The following is a 17037-nucleotide window of genomic DNA, read 5'->3' as shown; positions in this document are numbered from 1 at the left end:
TGGCAGTAAGGTAAGAGTGTCCGTAAGGACTAGCCGACAGGTAACTTTCGATACCCAAAGTCACATTCGCGACAGTTTCGTTGCATATGCAGAGATGAAAATGATGATCCGAGTGGGTACACGTTTGGGTGCAAAGGCTTTGCAATTGTCCCTTGGGTATGGATTTGGTTACCTTGCTGTACCTTATGATGTGAGCTTGCTCTTGTGCTCATATGATGGGTTTGAGGTGTACCGTTTTATACGAGTTTGCGCTTGGGCTCGTGAGTGAGGCACACTAGAAACTCGAGGTTACACTTTGAGTTGGCAGGATTAATGTTAGCCTATTGGTAGTTCCATGAGTTGTTCCATGTACCGTGGGTGAAAGTAAACCTTCCCTGGGTTTGCTATAAGTGGCAAATAGGCTGGTCCGTAGATGTTTAGCACGACACTAGTGGATTCTTCCTAGGCATGATTATAAGTGGATCAATCAAGACTATAGGGATTAGTCTATTGGTTCAAGTAGTCATTGCCGTGCTCTCTCATAAACTTTTCTTGAATTAGACTAAAGGAAGTGCGAAAGCAAGCTTGAGGTTTAGTCAAAGATGAGCCCGAAAAGAGAGTCGTTAAGGACGAAGGATCAAACACGTAAATCATTTTCTCTTCTTTGAGAGATGATTTGTACTTGTAAGACCATCATTTCCAACATGCATCGGGATAGGGACTCTTGATTGCATGATGTGAACACGAGCAATGTGTCACACCTCAAAGTGGTATTGTTATTTTGAGTGATAAGAAATTTTCTTTAGAACTTGATTTTCCATGTTATTTTTCTTGTTAGTATTTTAGCTTCACATTAGATCTTGAAGGTGGTTGAAAAAGAGTGTTAATGCAATGTGGATATCCAAAGATACAAATCTTTCTAATCAAGCCATGAGTTATGGGATAGATAGTGGTGAAACGCTAAACCATTTTGTCTAGGCTCACTATTGGAAGACTTAGGTTTCAATGCTCAATTCTTTTCTGGGGAACCTTGCTATTGTTCCTTGAGTAGCTTGGTGTTGGATTAGTGTTGAGTTTGGTCGGAAAAAGAGTGGCATGAGTTTGTCCGTGTTGTGAACAAAAGTTAGTGATGTTAGGTGTTGTAATATTGGTGGAGTGTGGCATTTATGTTGCATTTTGTCGAATTGAGTTAGCACTTGATATTCATATAAACCTTTGAAGTAATGACATGGGTGTTGCTTGTGCTGTTGCTCAATTGATGATCAATTCATTGTGATACTTATATCATATCCATGTGATAATAAGCAATGTGTTTACGAAGTTGTTTGGGTAAATGATGATCAACCCCAAAGTGGTTGATAGTGAAGCTAGTCTACTTGCACGAAGTAACATTGTAGTAGCTTTGACTGGATTCTCAATGGTGGTCCATTATACTAAGCTTAAGTTGGTATTTTGTTCCTTGGGTTTGCCCATAAGGTGTTGGAAAAGAGTTGTAGCATTCATTTGCTATAGTTCATCGGCTGATCTGTTAGCACTTGGAGTAAATTGTTGGATGGAGAAGGTGTGTAGTTGAGGCATTAACATTGCTAGCACTTGTGTTAGTGGAAGTGGCATTGTTATTTCAAGTGATAAGGATTTTCCTTAGAGTTTGATTTTCCATGTCATTTTTTTTGTTAGTGTTTTGGCTTCACATTAAATCTTGAAAGTGGTTGAAGAAGAGTGTTAGTGCAACGTGAATATCCGAAGATATGGTCTTCGTGATCAAGCCTTAGATGTTCACTTTGCACTTTGCGGATGTCAATGTTGGATGTCGGAAGTATGGGCAAAGATGTTTGATGCTTTAGCATACTATGGGTCATGAGAATTGGTGTTGAGGTGAACCTATGTGAAGTTGTTAGTAGGAGGAAGTTGGTTGAGTCTTGAAAGTTTGCATTCCTAGACTAAGAGTCATTCTTTCTTTGGGATGGAAAATTTTCCATAATTTACTTAGGCTTTTCCAATGGCTAATCTGTTGGTCACTTTGCTCGAAAACCATTCCGTTGTCGTAAGCCAATACAAACTAGTGAAAGAGTTGAAGTTGACTTTAGTTGGTTTAAACCTTAGTAAGTAGTTTGTATGATGCAGCCCAAAAAGGATGCTGACTTTTGGGACTAAGGCAATTGAGTTGGATAAAGTCTGGAGTTGGTGTAGAAAAGTGGCCAATACACTTTTCTAAGAAGGGTAATCCTTGTGCCTTTCTTTTATAGCGTTATGCTTGGTGGCAGGTTGCACCTTGCATTTCATTTAGACTCTATGAGAGTAGTGAGCTCTCACTGATCCTAACTTGGTCTTGGTGGCCTTGCGCCTTGGCTGAGGATGGAAATGTTCAACTTAGTTATTTGTAGTTGAAATGTGGGTACCCGTACTATAGCTTTGTCTATGAGGAGGTTGTGTACCGATATGAATTCATCTTATGGTCTTCACTTTAGTTTCGACTGAGTGTTGATCATGCATAGCTAGCCTCTTCAAGGCATGCTCAGAGCTATTGGCTAAACAAGTTGGTGAGATTATTGCGGTTGAGTTGGATTCGAGTGGTTATTTAGTTTGTGCTTGTCCATGAACCTTTATCTCGTACCTGAGGTGTTATGTTCATATTGGACAAGTATATAACTTGATAACATAAATTAGTGTTTGGGTCTTGTGAAGGCAAGTTGAGGAGTGATTGTTAGTTGCTTTGCGACTAGTGATTACTTATAGACTTCGTCAAGGACTGTTGACATTTGCTTTGCTCGATGATGATTTAGTAGTGATGGGTTTGCTTTACCAGATGGTGTTGCGGAGGATCGTGTCATTAGACTTACATGAGTTTTTCATGTTGGCATGTCGACTCTACCTCTCTCGATATCATTTGGTTACATTTGGTCCGTAGTGTTGGATTTCATTTGAGTCGTGGTTGTGGTGAATCACTCCTTGATAATGTGTTATCTGAAATTAAGTATTGCTGAAGAATTGGTCTCGGATACTAACTAAGTATCTTCGACTTTGGTTAGCTTGGTTGCTAGAGAGCTTTGGGTGGTGATTCACTCTTGCTTTCTTTTAGCTTTGTTCTGGTGTTGATAACATTCAAGTGATGCCTTATCGTTAATATTATTGATGTTGAGATGTAAGTGAAAGGAGATGTCTTTCCGTAAGATTGATATTGAGTTTCATTAGTCTCGATGCAAAGTGTTGATGTTTGGGCTATAGCTTTGTGTTATTGGCATTTGGTGCATTTGCTAGTTAGCAATTATATTGATGTTCAAATGATCTGAGTGGCAAATTTGAGTTAATTGTGTTCTAGACAAGATTGCTTGGTCGAGGTTGAGCTTTGAGCTTTTCCTTGAAAAGAGATTTAGTTGTTGACTATGCTAACTCTACAAAAACAAGAGTTAGTGATCGATATTGACAATGTTGAGTCCTTATTGGATTTGAGTTGGAATATATTGATCATTGATGATTTTTCTTGTGTTTGTTATGAAGTGAGTTACATCTTACTATAGATGGATTTATGGAGGATCGACTAAAGTAGGATGGAAAAATTAGTTGCTTACAACTTGGTATCAAAGCTTTTCCTTAGTCCGACTTTTATTGGTGCTCAAGTATATCACCACTGGTGTTAGCATTGGAAGGTCCTAGAGGTGGGCCTATCTATGAGGAGTAGCAAGTCGAGAAAACATGGCTCTCCAATAAAGTTTATGTGTGAACTGGTAGGTGAGGTGGTGGATAAAAAAGGGCTAATAATGGAACGACTTCGGGATCTTGGGAACAGTATAAGGTTTTCCTCAAAGAGTTGAGGATGTGATTTAGATGACCGTTTGGCTTAGCAAAGTGGCTAATGTAGTTGTGGTAAACAACTATAGTTGGGATCACGGGAAAAATAAAGACTCCAAAACCATAAAGGAGGCACAAGATTATCCTCATATAGTTGAGGTTAGTGCTTATGAATTTGAGACCAAAATTAATGACCATGGAAAGTCAAATATGGAAGAGGACACAAGTCCTTGAAATGGTAGCCAAGGCTACCCATTATAAATGCTGAAACAGCCCAAGGAGTTAGGGGTGTACTTAGAGGATGAGTTGGTATTTTCATCACATGGATAAATAGTCCAAAGGGGCAAAGGTTGCCCCATGGAATAACATCAAGTGTTGGAGTGACACTTGCAAAGATGGTCCTTGTGAGTAGGAAATGAATACAAGAAGTTGTATTCCAGCGAGTTGGCACTTCAAATAAGACTTTATAGGTCATTAGATTTTAAAGTTCAAAAATGCTAGATGACTCAAGTAGAGTCAAGGAATGGTCTTAAGGGTTGCTAAAAACATTTGGACTGAAGTGTATTGTGCCCCACAAAGGTTGGGGAGGATCATAAAATCCAAGTATGAGAATAGTGAGTATCTCATTGAGGGCGGAATGGGCTATATTAAAGTTGTGGGGAAGGTGTTCCCAGAAGAAAATAACTATGACACAAAGTTGTGAGTAAACTCTATAGTGCAGTGCTAACGGATAGTTGGCATGAGAAAGAACTATATTGGTCTTGGCAAGGACCTAGACACAAGTAGGAAGTGTCATAAAGGTAGGCTCGTGGAGCCAATAGTGTAAAGACATTAAATGTGCCAAAGCGTGATGCCTTAAGGTGAGTTGACGGATTCACAAGAACCCCTTCCCAAAGGAATCCTAATGGAAATGGGAATGGTATAGCCTAAACTGGAAGGCATGTAGTTGGAGTGTGGTGACCTAGATAATAATGGAGGTGTGGAAGCACCAGCAATGAGTTGTAGACCTTAATAACTATGAGGCAACTGTAAACAACTAAATTTTCCATTCTACTTTAGTCACTTAACCACACCTTCAACCACTTGGAGGAGTCTCACTCACAACCTCCATAAGTCCTATTCTGGACTTAGGGACTTATTAGCCCCAAGAATGGCAACCATGCCACTCCACCATTGCACTTGGTCCTAGTGCTCCACGTGTCTAATCCCATGACCGACACCCCAAGGTACCACCGACATATCAGCCCGTTACGCTAAAGCCATGCCCATTCACCTTGGTCACACCGATGGTTTAACACCACCTGCATCGCAGTCCCGTCTCTCAAGGATTGGGACATCCATCCACGAGTGATAATCCTAGATCCACTCCTTAACATCCTTAGGATGCCCACAGACATGGGGAATAGCCTTCCCCAATATCCCTTTATCAGTTCCTACCAAGTCCCTTTTCAGTCCATGGCCATATTCGCCAACAATGCCACTAGATCAAGGCCCACAAGCCCGACCACTAAGTCCCATGGTCCTCTGGGACTTTCTCACCACATGATTGTATCCTTGGTCACCACACTAGAGGATTACTCCTCTTCCATTCTATAGTTTGGGACTTTGGGACAACATTTCGGAACACTGTCGCCTTATGCGAGCCTCGTGGGTACTCTCCCCGCTTTCCGCCTTTGGGTGCTCTAGCCATGGGCTTAGAGCGAGGTTCTGTTGAGCCACGCCAGGTATCCAAGTAGGTAGTGCCACCCACACTTGGACTGGGAGCATCGACCAGTCGATCTCCCGGGGGAACTAGAGCTAGCTCTTGAACACTTCACCAAGCTACCCCGCTTGTTGGTCTGTATTCACTCTAGTCTTGGACTTCCCAGTGGTCAGTTCATCACCCAACACTGGGTCTGGCTTTCCTAGGCCAAACTGGCCTTTCCTGGCCAAACTGGCCTTTCCTAGCCAAACTAGCCTTTCCTAGCCAAACTGGCTCCACTGCAGTCCTCCCCTTACTATACTTTTGGAGCTCACCAAACCCCCCAGGGTCTGGGAGACGAACGCTTAGGGCTTTCACCCTCTCAGACTCAAACTCGGACTCGGACTCGGACTCGGACTCGGACTCAGACTCGGACTCGAGCTCGGGCTCGGTCTCGGCCTTGGCCTTGGCCTCGGTCTCGGCCTCGGTCCCGGTCTCGGTCTCGGCCTTGGTCTCGGTCCCAATCTCGATCTCGGTCCCGGTCTCGACCTCGGACTCCATCTCGGGTCCTTCTCGGACTTCATCTCGGACTCCATCTCGGACTCCATCTCGGTCCATCTCGGACTCCATCTCGGGTCCATCTTGGACTCCATCTCGGACTCCGTTTCGGTCCATCTCAGACTCCGTCTCGGGTCCATCTCGGACTCCGTCTCGGACTCCATCTCGGACTCCATCTCAGGTCCATCTCGGACTCCGTCTCAGGTCCATCTCGGACTCCGTCTCAGGTCCATCTCGGACTCCGTCTTGGACTCCATCTTGGACTCCGTCTAGGACTCCATCTCGGACTCCGTCTCGGACTCCGTCTCGGTCCATCTCGGACTCCGTCTCGGGTCCATCTCGGACTCCGTCTCGGACTCCATCTCGGACTCCATCTCAGACTCCATCTCGGGTCCCTTTTTAGAGCCTTGCTTATTGCTCGCTTCGTGCTCATTCCTCGAGCACTTTGTTGGGAGTTCCACTCCCGCTCTCGACCTATCAAGTTGGAGCTTTTAGTCCAAACGTGTTATGCTTGTTTGGCTTTCGCTTCGGCCACTACCACGTGGCGCCCTTCTGGCTCCACTTTGGGGCCTAGGGATTTTGTGTTTCACAGCAACTAAGCAAAAGGTGCAAAATAATCAGTTAAACTGGTAGTAGGCAGCTACCCAAAACTTCTTAATAGCATAAGGAAGTTAGATATACCCTGATGGGGGGATAAATTGCTTATGTGCCGATATAGTAAGTCAATGTCGTTAAAGGGAATGCTTATTGGCAAAGATGCCATCATTGGGACACCTAAACACTCTAGAACACTAGGAGGTGTTGTTTAATGTCGCAAGGGCAATAAATAAGGCCTAAGGGACTAAGTCCTTAACGAATGATGGATAAAAAGTACTATCCAAATGTTCAAGGTTGCAAAGACGGGAAAAGTCCGTTTACCTAAATTAGACAAAGCCAAAAATGAAATTTTGGCAAGACTAGTGATAGGCATATAAAGGCTCATATATAGCAACATTAATTCTGGTGTGTGGAATTATAAGTGTAAGCTCTTGAGTTTGGACTTCCCGGGAGGTCACCCAGCCCAGTACTATTCAAACCCAAGGACGCTTAACCCCAAGTATCCCAAGACCCTTAACCGATTGGAAAAGCGGGTGCACTCTTGTTCATGGGCCCTTTCCCTCTATATTTGAACCCCATGGATCGTCTCTCGAGTCGTTCCCTTTGGTTGCTTACAATCCACCACGCTTCCCTGCAAGTTCACGCCCTCGTGAACGGAAGCTGAGAGCCGCAGCTCTCCCGAGAGCCTCGCTCTCTTGACACCCTACCCCTCGGGTCGAGCCCAGTGGGAGCAAACTGGACCAGCCAGATGTCAATCAACATGTGGTGCGATTCCCCTAAGCCAACCAACAGAGTCGGACCCGAGACCCCTCTGATACCAAATGTAAGCTCTTGAGTTTGGACTTCCCGGGAGGTCACCCAGCCCAGTACTATTCAAACCCAAGGACGCTTAACCCCAAGTATCCCAAGACCCTTAACCGATTGGAAAAGGGGGTACACTCTTGTTCATGGGCCCTTTCCCTCTATATTTGAACCCCATGGATCGTCTCTCGAGTCGTTCCCTTTGGTTGCTTACAATAAGGTGAGTATACCCGAATTGAGAAACCACTCCCTAGGCTATCGGGTAGGTTCATCCTTAAGAATACTTGTTAAAGCATGGTAGAAAGTCTAAAGTATGAAATTATCCATGCTAAATCATATAGCAATTAAAAAGCTTGCAAAAGGAGAGGCCTTAGCAAGCTAAAGGACAAAGTTCCTTCAAGGTTTCCAAAGACAATTCTAGGTAGCATAGTAACTAGAAAGCTAAGTGTAAATGGTTCATAGAACGCGTGAAATCAGAGTGGTGTAGCAAAAGCGTGGTCTTGAAGTTTGCCATAAGGCAGTGCTATCAAGGTTGGGGAAGTAGTTCCCGAGTTTTCAAAGGGATGACTTTGAACGAAAGTCGATGGTAAAGGACTTTCACGCTTATGCATGAAACCATGTTACATTGGTTGGATGACTTGCTAAGCGAGAGTGGCAAGTCAGGGGAACAAATTCCCTAGTTGAAGGTGCTAACTTCAAAAGGGGTGGCCCATGGAGCCAAGCATGGAGGAGTCCATCCATGATCGTAGTGTAAGTTATATTGTAAGTTCTCGTGCTGATGAGCTTGTTTGTTTAGGTGAGACCGGAAGAGGTACTTACGAAGGCTTTGAAAATGGTGGAGTCGACATCCAAAAACTATTTCTACAAGTGCGAGCAGCTAAAGTCAATTAGACAAGATCTTACGGTATAGAGAATACGGAATGAACTCACTGTCCAGGTTGATTTAATTTTTTATTTCTTTCTTTTTGCAACTGCTAATATATAATACAGGTGTACGAAGTTCATGCTCGAGCAGCATTAGAAGCAGGTGACCTGGCAGAATACAATCAGGTATACATTCTGCTTTGTAGTTTGTCTGGCCATTGATCCTTTCTTGCTGGTTTCAGTGCCAAACACAGCTAAAGACTCTTTACTCCGAGGGGATTTCCGGTTGCTGTAACGAATTCACCGCGTACAGCTTGTTGTATATTATTTTCCAGAATGGAAGTAACCGAGATCTTTTGTCATCAATAGCAAGGTATGTCCTATAAGTAGTTTAGAAACTCCAGTGACCTTTTTCCCACGTAACAGGCTGACACCAGAGGCCCGAGAAGACGAGGCAGTTAAGCACTCTTTAGCCGTGCGTGGTGCCGTGGCCCTGGGAAACTACATCATGTTCTTCCGGCTATACAAAACGGCTCCAAATCTCAACTTCTATTTGATGGGTAAAGACCTCTTCTCTTCGAAGTTTAGAAAAGCGGTGCTCACGCGAAAGTAATATGGCAGATCTTTACGTGGAGAGGATGCGTTTTGAAGCCCTGAGGTGTATGTCTCGGTCGTACAGGCCGACGTTACCTCTGGAAGTGATAGCTCGGATGCTGGGATTCACAAATGGAGCACAGGCTGACAAGGATGTGCTCGACGAGTGCGAAGAATGGGTGAAAGCTCATGGCGGGCAAGTTGTCGTGGACAGCGCTAGTTCTGAGCGGCAATTCGATGCAAAGGTACTGTCGATGAGAGATTTTGTAGAGATTCACTTTCTGATTTATTGCAATGTTTGTTTTTCCCTCTATTTCACAGGCAAGCGCTGCCACCTTATTCATGCCGGAACCAGAAGACGCGGTTGCTCATGGCGATGCTAACCTCGCCGTCAACGACTTTTTGACTCGTTCGGCCCAAGCTTGAACGCTTTGGGAGGTAAAAGTTAGCAAAAAGGAGGAGAGCGATTCTTTGCCATTTCCACGAGGAAGTGTAATAAGATGGAGGGGGGCTGCTGCAAACTTAGAGAGGAAATTTTGTTGTATTGAAATACAATTGTACATTACCCAAGCTAGATTGGACCACCAGAACATCGACGCCGTGCTCATCGCCAGGATTCTCGAGGGCTCGGTTGGTGTGGATTGTGATCGACGGTCGTGTTTTTGTTGAGTCAGTAGGAGAGACAAAGTTTGCATCTACCTTTTAATATCTCTTGTGAGGTTGTTTGTGTTGAGGAAGTTCATCTGGTTTATAAATTTTAGCTAGTATAATTTTTCCAAAAACTACAAACAAGAATATACGCTTATTATTGTCTATCATTAGAAATTATTAATGTGTTTTTGTTTTATTCTGTTTGGATCTTATAAACCCAAAGCATTCCATAAAAATTATTAGTGAGAATATGAAATTCTGGAAATCTCTTGTATTTATATATCTTTTATTTATTTGTTGTAGAGTAGCCCACTCTTACTCCTGCAATGAATCCTTTCAAACATGCATTAGAACTTTTAGAAGAGCAACAAATCCTGAGGAATATTGTAGATGCGTAACTATGGTATGGAATAATTTTGTACAGAGTTCATATGCATCTGGATTTTATACTGCAAGAGTTGGAACTTTGGGTTGCTTCCTTCAAATTGGATGGAACCACCAATCAACATTTAATGACTTTACAGAAGCTGTTACAGATATATGGAATACATGTCTTAGTTATTATGACCCAGGAAGCATACTCACTTTACTTGATGGGTCTATGTCTTTACGAGTGGAGCATGCAAGGGATGAACTTCTAGATACAAAATCAAATATAAACTCATCCAAATCATTATTTTCAACTTGTAATTTATAAAATATATTTATCAAATTTATATTTCTCAAATTATATATATATATATATATGAAAAAGTAAGAACTAGAAGTATTGATAAAAAATAATTCACTTTTATTTACTTATTATTATTATATTAGTTTTTTATAATTTCATTATTTTAACTTAAAAACTGTTTACAAATCTTGTACTATATATTACAATATATAATTGATATATTTTGAAGAGTGTTATTAATATCTTCAATAATAATTTATTATGCTTTCTTCAAATTCATGGAATGAGATTTAAAAGAAGTCTCATTATCAACTATAAAATCATTTAAAAAATTAATTTTTTTTCTTATTTTAAAAATTAAGTAATCTAATTTTCTATTCAAAAAATAATATAAAATTAAAATCAAAACAGCATAAAAATAATTATGTGCAAAAATGATAAAATTAAAAACTCTACAGAAATGTATAAATAAAATGTGGGAAAAGCTAAAGTGGGAAAATAAATTTTGACAAGTAATAATACATAAAAATAAATAGATAATGTTATATTGAATATTATTTATCCTGATAAATCATCTTCAATATTTATTGATAAATATTAAAATAGTTAAAAACATACTGAATATGTACTATTTGTTTTTATTTAACAAGTATATTTTACAAGATGTGAAAAATTTATACTATGAAATATAATAAAATGCCAATTTAGTTTTTTTAAACTCCTTATCTTCTTTTAATTTCTATAAAATAATTCTTAAGTTAGAAATAATGGAAAATAATGATATTAATAAATTTTATGTAATTTTATCCTAAAAATCTTACTCATAAAGAACTAAGTGTTAGATTGTTCATCCTAGAGTTGACATGGTGTTGGGGAAATTCAACTCCATATTTGCAATCCATACCTTGATGCTCTCTATGATGCCATCTCAATGCCTTGATAGATGCCTCTCCTTACTAATCTAGAGGCCATTTTGCTTGGCAATATAGTCGACAGTCCCAAAGGTTAGTGAAACTTAGTGGTTGGGCCTTTGGTGTAAGTGATTAATTTTTCTATTCTACTTTAATCATTTAACCACACCTTTAGCCATTTGAAAGAGTTTCACTCACAACCTTTATAAGTTCTATTCTCAACTTAGGGATTTACTATTTCCATGGGTTGCCTCAACACCACTCTATTTTTTACACTTGGTCCAAATGTTTCATGTGTCTAATTTCATTATAGACATCCAAAGTACTATTGACATGTTAGCTTATTACCCTAAGGTTATGTCTATTTGCCTTTGTTCATTAGTAGTCCAAAACCACATGTGCCACAAATCTGTCAACTAAAGACTAAGCCATTCATCCATGAATGGTTATCTCATAACCACATTTTAGCATCCTTAAAATGCCCAAAGATATAGAGAACACCTTTCCCCAATATCCGTCTTCAGTCTCTACTAAATCCCACTCCGTCCACGGCAGTGCTCACCAACACTGCTATTGAGTTAGGGCCCAAAAGCCTAACCATTAAATCCTATTAACGTTTGGAACTTCCTCACCATGTGACTATGTCTTTGGTCATCACGCAAGAGGATTATTCCTCTTCTTTTCCATACTCCAGGACTTTGGGATGACATTTCAAAACACTATAGCTTTATATAAGCCTTTTGGGTATTCTCCTTACTTGGGTGTTATAGCTATGTGGCTAGAGTGAGGTTCTGATCAGCCATGCTAGGTATCCAAGTAGGTAGTGCCACCCACACTTGGATTAGAAGCACTAACCATTTGAACTCCCAAGGGAGCTAGAGTTAACTCTTGAACACTTTACCAATTTACCCTGTCGTCTTCCCAATTCTGTGGAAAAAGAGAGGAAAAAAGAGTCCCATTTGTCCATCCATGTTCATTTTAGCCTTAAACTCCTCAATAGTTATATCATCACCCCATCATGTGGGTATAACCTTCTTGGGTTACATTGGCCTTTCCTGGTTTCACTAGAGTCCAACCCCCACACTCTCTCTATTATATTTTTGGAATCTTTACAACCCCACCACCTTGGGGGACAATCACTTTGCGCTTTTACCCCACAACTTGCATTAGTATTTAGTCTTGGTTTTGAACTTAGATATGAACTTGGACTTGAATTTGGTTTTGGTTTCTGTCTCCATCTTGGACCCAATCTCGACTTCTATATCAGACTTGACCTCAAACTCCATCTCAGACTCCATCTCGGGCTCAGTTCCGGCATTTCCATGTGTCACATACACGTGTTGGTCTCTTTTGTGTCTCTTTCTAGAGACTCGCTCACCAATCATTTCATAATCGTTCCTCGAACCCTTCTTTAGGAGTTCCACTCTTATTCTCGATTTTATGATTTAGAGCTTTTGGTCTAAATGTGTTATGTTTATTGGACTTTTGCTTCAGCTATTGCCACATAGCCTACTTTTGGTTCCACTTTGGGGCTTAGGGATTTTTATCTTACAACTCCATCACTTATAGATGAAGTTTAATATCCCCATCGAACAATAAACCATTTTATAAAGTAACCCCATCATGGATTACCATTTTCATCTTTTGCACCAAACCACTATTTATCAATAGTTTAACACCGAAGGTTCACCATGCCTTACCCACCCTCTAAGGAGTATAGTTTCTTTAGCTTAGAGACCCATTAGACCACTGGTGGACTTATTCTAGCATAGTCTTAGCCTCTATCAATATAACCATCACGCTTTAAAACTTTAATATAGACTTATCAAGTTAATTTCTTAGGTATTTCTGACACATTGTATTGCACATGTTATGCAAACTCCATTTCCCCATCTTAAAAAGTTCTATATTTGAAGGCACCATTATCCCCTCTTTTACTTTGTGGCATTTTAGGCATTATGTTTTACTTATTCATAATTTGTGTTAGAGCTATCCATGGTCCCATCATTTGGCTACTTTGCCACTCCATCTTTTGGAGTTTTCACCTTCTACCAAATTAGAGCATTTAAGAAATCTCATCATTGAAAATATATTTTCTTTTTTACAATCCGTTAGAATCCATCACATTGTGGTTTCTTGCCTAATTTATCATTTGAATTCCTTTTAACAATTTCCAAAGCCCATTTTTGGCTATTAGTCCTTTTCTTTTATCCTTTGATTATTGCACCAAATAATATAGGATTACTACCTCTATCCTTGGGGGTATCCTTCTGGTTTATGAGGAAAGGCTCTATTTGCAAAGTCTAGGGAGTGTTCACCCCCTAATATGTTTCTTTTACATTTTTTGCTATGGGCTTTTATAAGCCATTAAATTTCAATTTTACTTCAGTCACTTAACTACACCTTTGACCATTTGGAAGAATTTACTCCCAACCTTTATAAGTTTTATTTAGGACTTGGGGACATGTTAGCCCCGTGCATGACATCTATGCCACTTAGATGTTCAAGTGCTCCATATGTCTAATCCCATGACTGACACCTAAAGGTACCACTGATATATCAGCCCGTTACGCTAAGGCTATACTTATTTACCCTTGTCATATTAGTAATCCAAAAAAACCTACATCACAATCCCGTCTTTCAAAACTGGACCATCCATTTATGAGTGGTCATCCCTTGACCACATCTTAGCATCTTTAGGATGCCCAGAGACATAAAAAACACCCTTTCCCAATATCCCTTCTTCAGTTTCTACCAAGTCCCTTTTCATCCACAGCCGTGCTGGCCAAAACTGCCACTAGGTCAAGGCCCAAAGGCCTAACCATTAAATCCCACTGTCCTCTGGGACTTCCTCATATCCTTGGTCACTACACCAAAGGATTACTCTTTTTCCTTTCCATAATCTAGGACTTTAGGATGATGTTTTGAAACACCGTGGCCCTACACGAACCTTATGAGTATTCTCCCCACCTTCCACCTTTTTGTGCCTCAGCTATATGGCTAAAGTGAGGTTTCAATGAGCCATACTAAATATCCAAATAGGTAGTGCCATGCACACTTGGATTGGAAGTATCAACCATTCCATCTCCCAGGGGAGCTAGAGTTGGCTCTTGAACACTTTACTAAGCTACCCTGCTTATTTGTCCGTGTTCACTTTGGCCTTGGACTCTTTAATGGTTATATCATTACCCAACACATAAGTATAACCTTCCTTGGTCACACTAGCTTTTTCTTGGCTAAATTGGCTCCACTAGAGTCTGCCCCCTACTATACTTTTAGAGCTCACCAAACCCCTTAGGGTCTAGAAGATGAATGCTTTGGGCTTTCACCCTCAGACTTGGATTTGGACTTGGACTCCAACTTTGACTTGGACTCAGACTCAGTCTCAAACTCGATCTTGGTCTCGGTCTCAATCTCAGTTTCGATCTCGGTCTCGGTCTCGGTCTCGGCCTCGGTCTCGTTCTTGGTCTCAGTCTCAGCGTTGACCTTGAACTCCATCTTAGGTCCATCTCCGACTCAACCTCGAACTCCATCTCGAGTCCATCTCAGACTCCATCTCAGATCCATCTCGGACTCCATCTCAAGTCTATCTTAGACTCCATCTTAAGTCCTTCTTAGACTCCATCTTGGGTCCGTCTCGAACTCCATCTTAGACTCCTTCTTGAACTCCTTCTCGGATCCTATGTTGGGCTCCATCTCGAACACCTTCTCACACTCTATCTCATACTCCTTTTTAAACTCTATCTCAGACTCCTTCTCAGAATCATTTCTAACACTTCTATATGTCAATCTTTCTTGTGTCCTTTTTTAGAGACTCATTCACAAATTGCTTCGTGCTCATTCCTCGAGCACTTTGTTTAGAGTTCCACTCTCACTCCATATTGAAGCCTTTGGTCCAAACATGTTATGCTTGTTAAACTTTCACTTCGACTACTATTATATGGCACCCTTTCAGATCCACTTTGAGGCTTAGGGATTTGTGTCTCACAGCTTGATCCACGGCTTAATCTAGCAACCCTCTCATAAGTTCCCATTTGATTACTTTAACCAAGGCACACCATTGTAAGCAACCAAAGAGAACAATTGGAGAAATAATCTATAAAGGTGTGAGACACAAAATCCCTAGGCCCAAAAGTAGAGCCGAAAGGGTGCCACATGGTAGTGGCCAAAGCGAAAGCCAAACGAGTGTAACACGTTTGGACTAAAAGCTTCGACTTGAAAAGGTCAAGAGTGGGAGTGGAACTCCTAACGAAGGGCTCGAGGAACAAGCACGAAGAGAGCAATAAGTGAGGCTCCAAAAAGGGACCCAAAAGGACCAACACATGACACGTGGAAGTGTCCGGGATGGACCCGAGATGGAGTCCGAAGTGGAGTCCGAAGTGGAGTCCAAGACGAAGTCCGAGGTGGACCCGAGATGGACCCGAGGTGGAGTCCGAGATGGAGTCCGAGATGGAGTCCGAGATGGACCCGAGATGGAGTCCGAGATGGAGTCCGAGATGAGTCCGAGATGGAGTCGAGATGGACCGAGATGGAGTCAAGATGGACCCGAGATGGAGTCCAAGATGGACCCGAGATGGAGTCCGAGATGGACCCGAGATGGAGTCCGAGATGGAGTCCGAGATGGACCCGAGATGGAGTCCGAAGTCGAGACCGAGACCGGGACCAAGACCGGGACCGAGACCGAGACCGAGACCGGGACCGAGACCAAGACCGAGGCCGAGCCCGAGACCGAGCCCGAGCCCGAGTCCGAGTCCGAGTCCGACTCCGACTCCGACTCCGACTCTGACTCCGACTCCGACTCCGACTCCGACTCCGAGTCTGAGAGGGTGAAAGCCCAAAGTGTTCGTCTCCTAGACCCTGGGGGGTTTGGTGAGCTCCAAAAGTATAGTAGGGGGAGGACTGCAGTGGAGCCAGTTTGGCCAGGAAAGGCCAGTTTGGCCCAGGAAGGCCGGACCCAGTATTGGGTGATGAGATGCCCACTGTGAAGTCCAAGACTGGAGTGAACACGGACCGACAAGCGGGGTAGCTTGGTGAAGTGTTCAAGAGCCGGCTCTAGTTCCCCCGGGAGATCGACTGGCCGATGCTCCCAGTCCAAGTGTGGGTGGCACTACCTACTTGGATACCTGGTGTGGCTCAACGGAACCCCGCTCTAAGCCCATGGCTAGAGCACCCAAGGGCAGAAGGCGAGGAGAGTACCCAGGTGGCTCGCGTAAGGCCACGGTGTTCCGAAAGGTTGTCCCAAAGGCCCAGACTGTGGAAAGGAAGAGGAGCAGTCCTCTGGGGTAGTGACCAAGGACACAGTCGTGTGGTGAGGAAGTCCCAGAGGACCGTGGGACTTAGTGGTCGGGCCTGTGGGTCTTGATCCAGTGGCAGTGTTGGCAAACACGGCCAGGGGCAGAAAGGGACTTAATGGGGACTGACAAAGGGATATTGGGGAAGGCTATTCCCCTTGTCAGTGGGCATCCTAAGGATGCTAAGGAGTGGATCTGAGATGACCACTCACGGATGGTTTGCCTAGTCTTGGAGAGCCAAGACTGTGAAGCAAGTGGTATTGGACTACCAGTATGGCAAAGGTGATTGGGCATGGCCTTAGCATAACAGGCTGCTATGTCGGTGGTACCTTTGAGTGTCGGTCATGGGATCTGACACGTGAAGCACTTGGACCAAGTGCAAATGTCGAGTGGCATGGATGCCATTCTCGAGGCTAGCAAGTCCCAAGTCCTGGATTGGACTTATGGAGGTTGTGAATGAGACTCCTCCAAGTGGTCGGAGGTGTGGTTAAGTGACTAAAGTAGAATGGAAAAATTAGTCGCTTACATAAAGGTTTATAGAGGGAAAGTGCTTATGAATAGTGCACTCCTTTTTTCAATTGGGATACTTAGGGTTAAGTGTTTTTGGGTTTGAATAGTATTGAGTTGGGTGACCTCCTGAAATTACAC

At 42.5% G+C, this 17037-nt stretch overlaps 1 protein-coding gene across 1 annotated transcript; it reads left to right on the top strand.

The window, feature by feature from the left end:
• The first annotated feature begins 8319 nt into the window (after nt 1-8319).
• LOC9629092 (SAC3 family protein A) lies at nt 8320-9569 on the top strand. Its single transcript, XM_024679938.1, has 6 exons — nt 8320-8342; nt 8396-8455; nt 8512-8642; nt 8696-8829; nt 8891-9108; nt 9185-9569. The coding sequence occupies exons 4-6, from the start codon at nt 8778-8780 to the stop codon at nt 9287-9289; spliced, it is 375 nt and encodes a 124-aa protein (XP_024535706.1). The 5' UTR covers nt 8320-8342; nt 8396-8455; nt 8512-8642; nt 8696-8777; the 3' UTR covers nt 9290-9569.
• The last annotated feature ends 7468 nt before the right edge of the window (nt 9570-17037 follow it).

The sequence above is a fragment of the Selaginella moellendorffii genome, unplaced genomic scaffold (genome assembly GCF_000143415.4).
Source record: "Selaginella moellendorffii unplaced genomic scaffold, v1.0 SELMOscaffold_26, whole genome shotgun sequence".
In the NCBI taxonomy this organism is placed as follows: Eukaryota; Viridiplantae; Streptophyta; class Lycopodiopsida; order Selaginellales; family Selaginellaceae; genus Selaginella; species Selaginella moellendorffii.
This window is presented reverse-complemented; position numbering and strand designations above follow the sequence as displayed.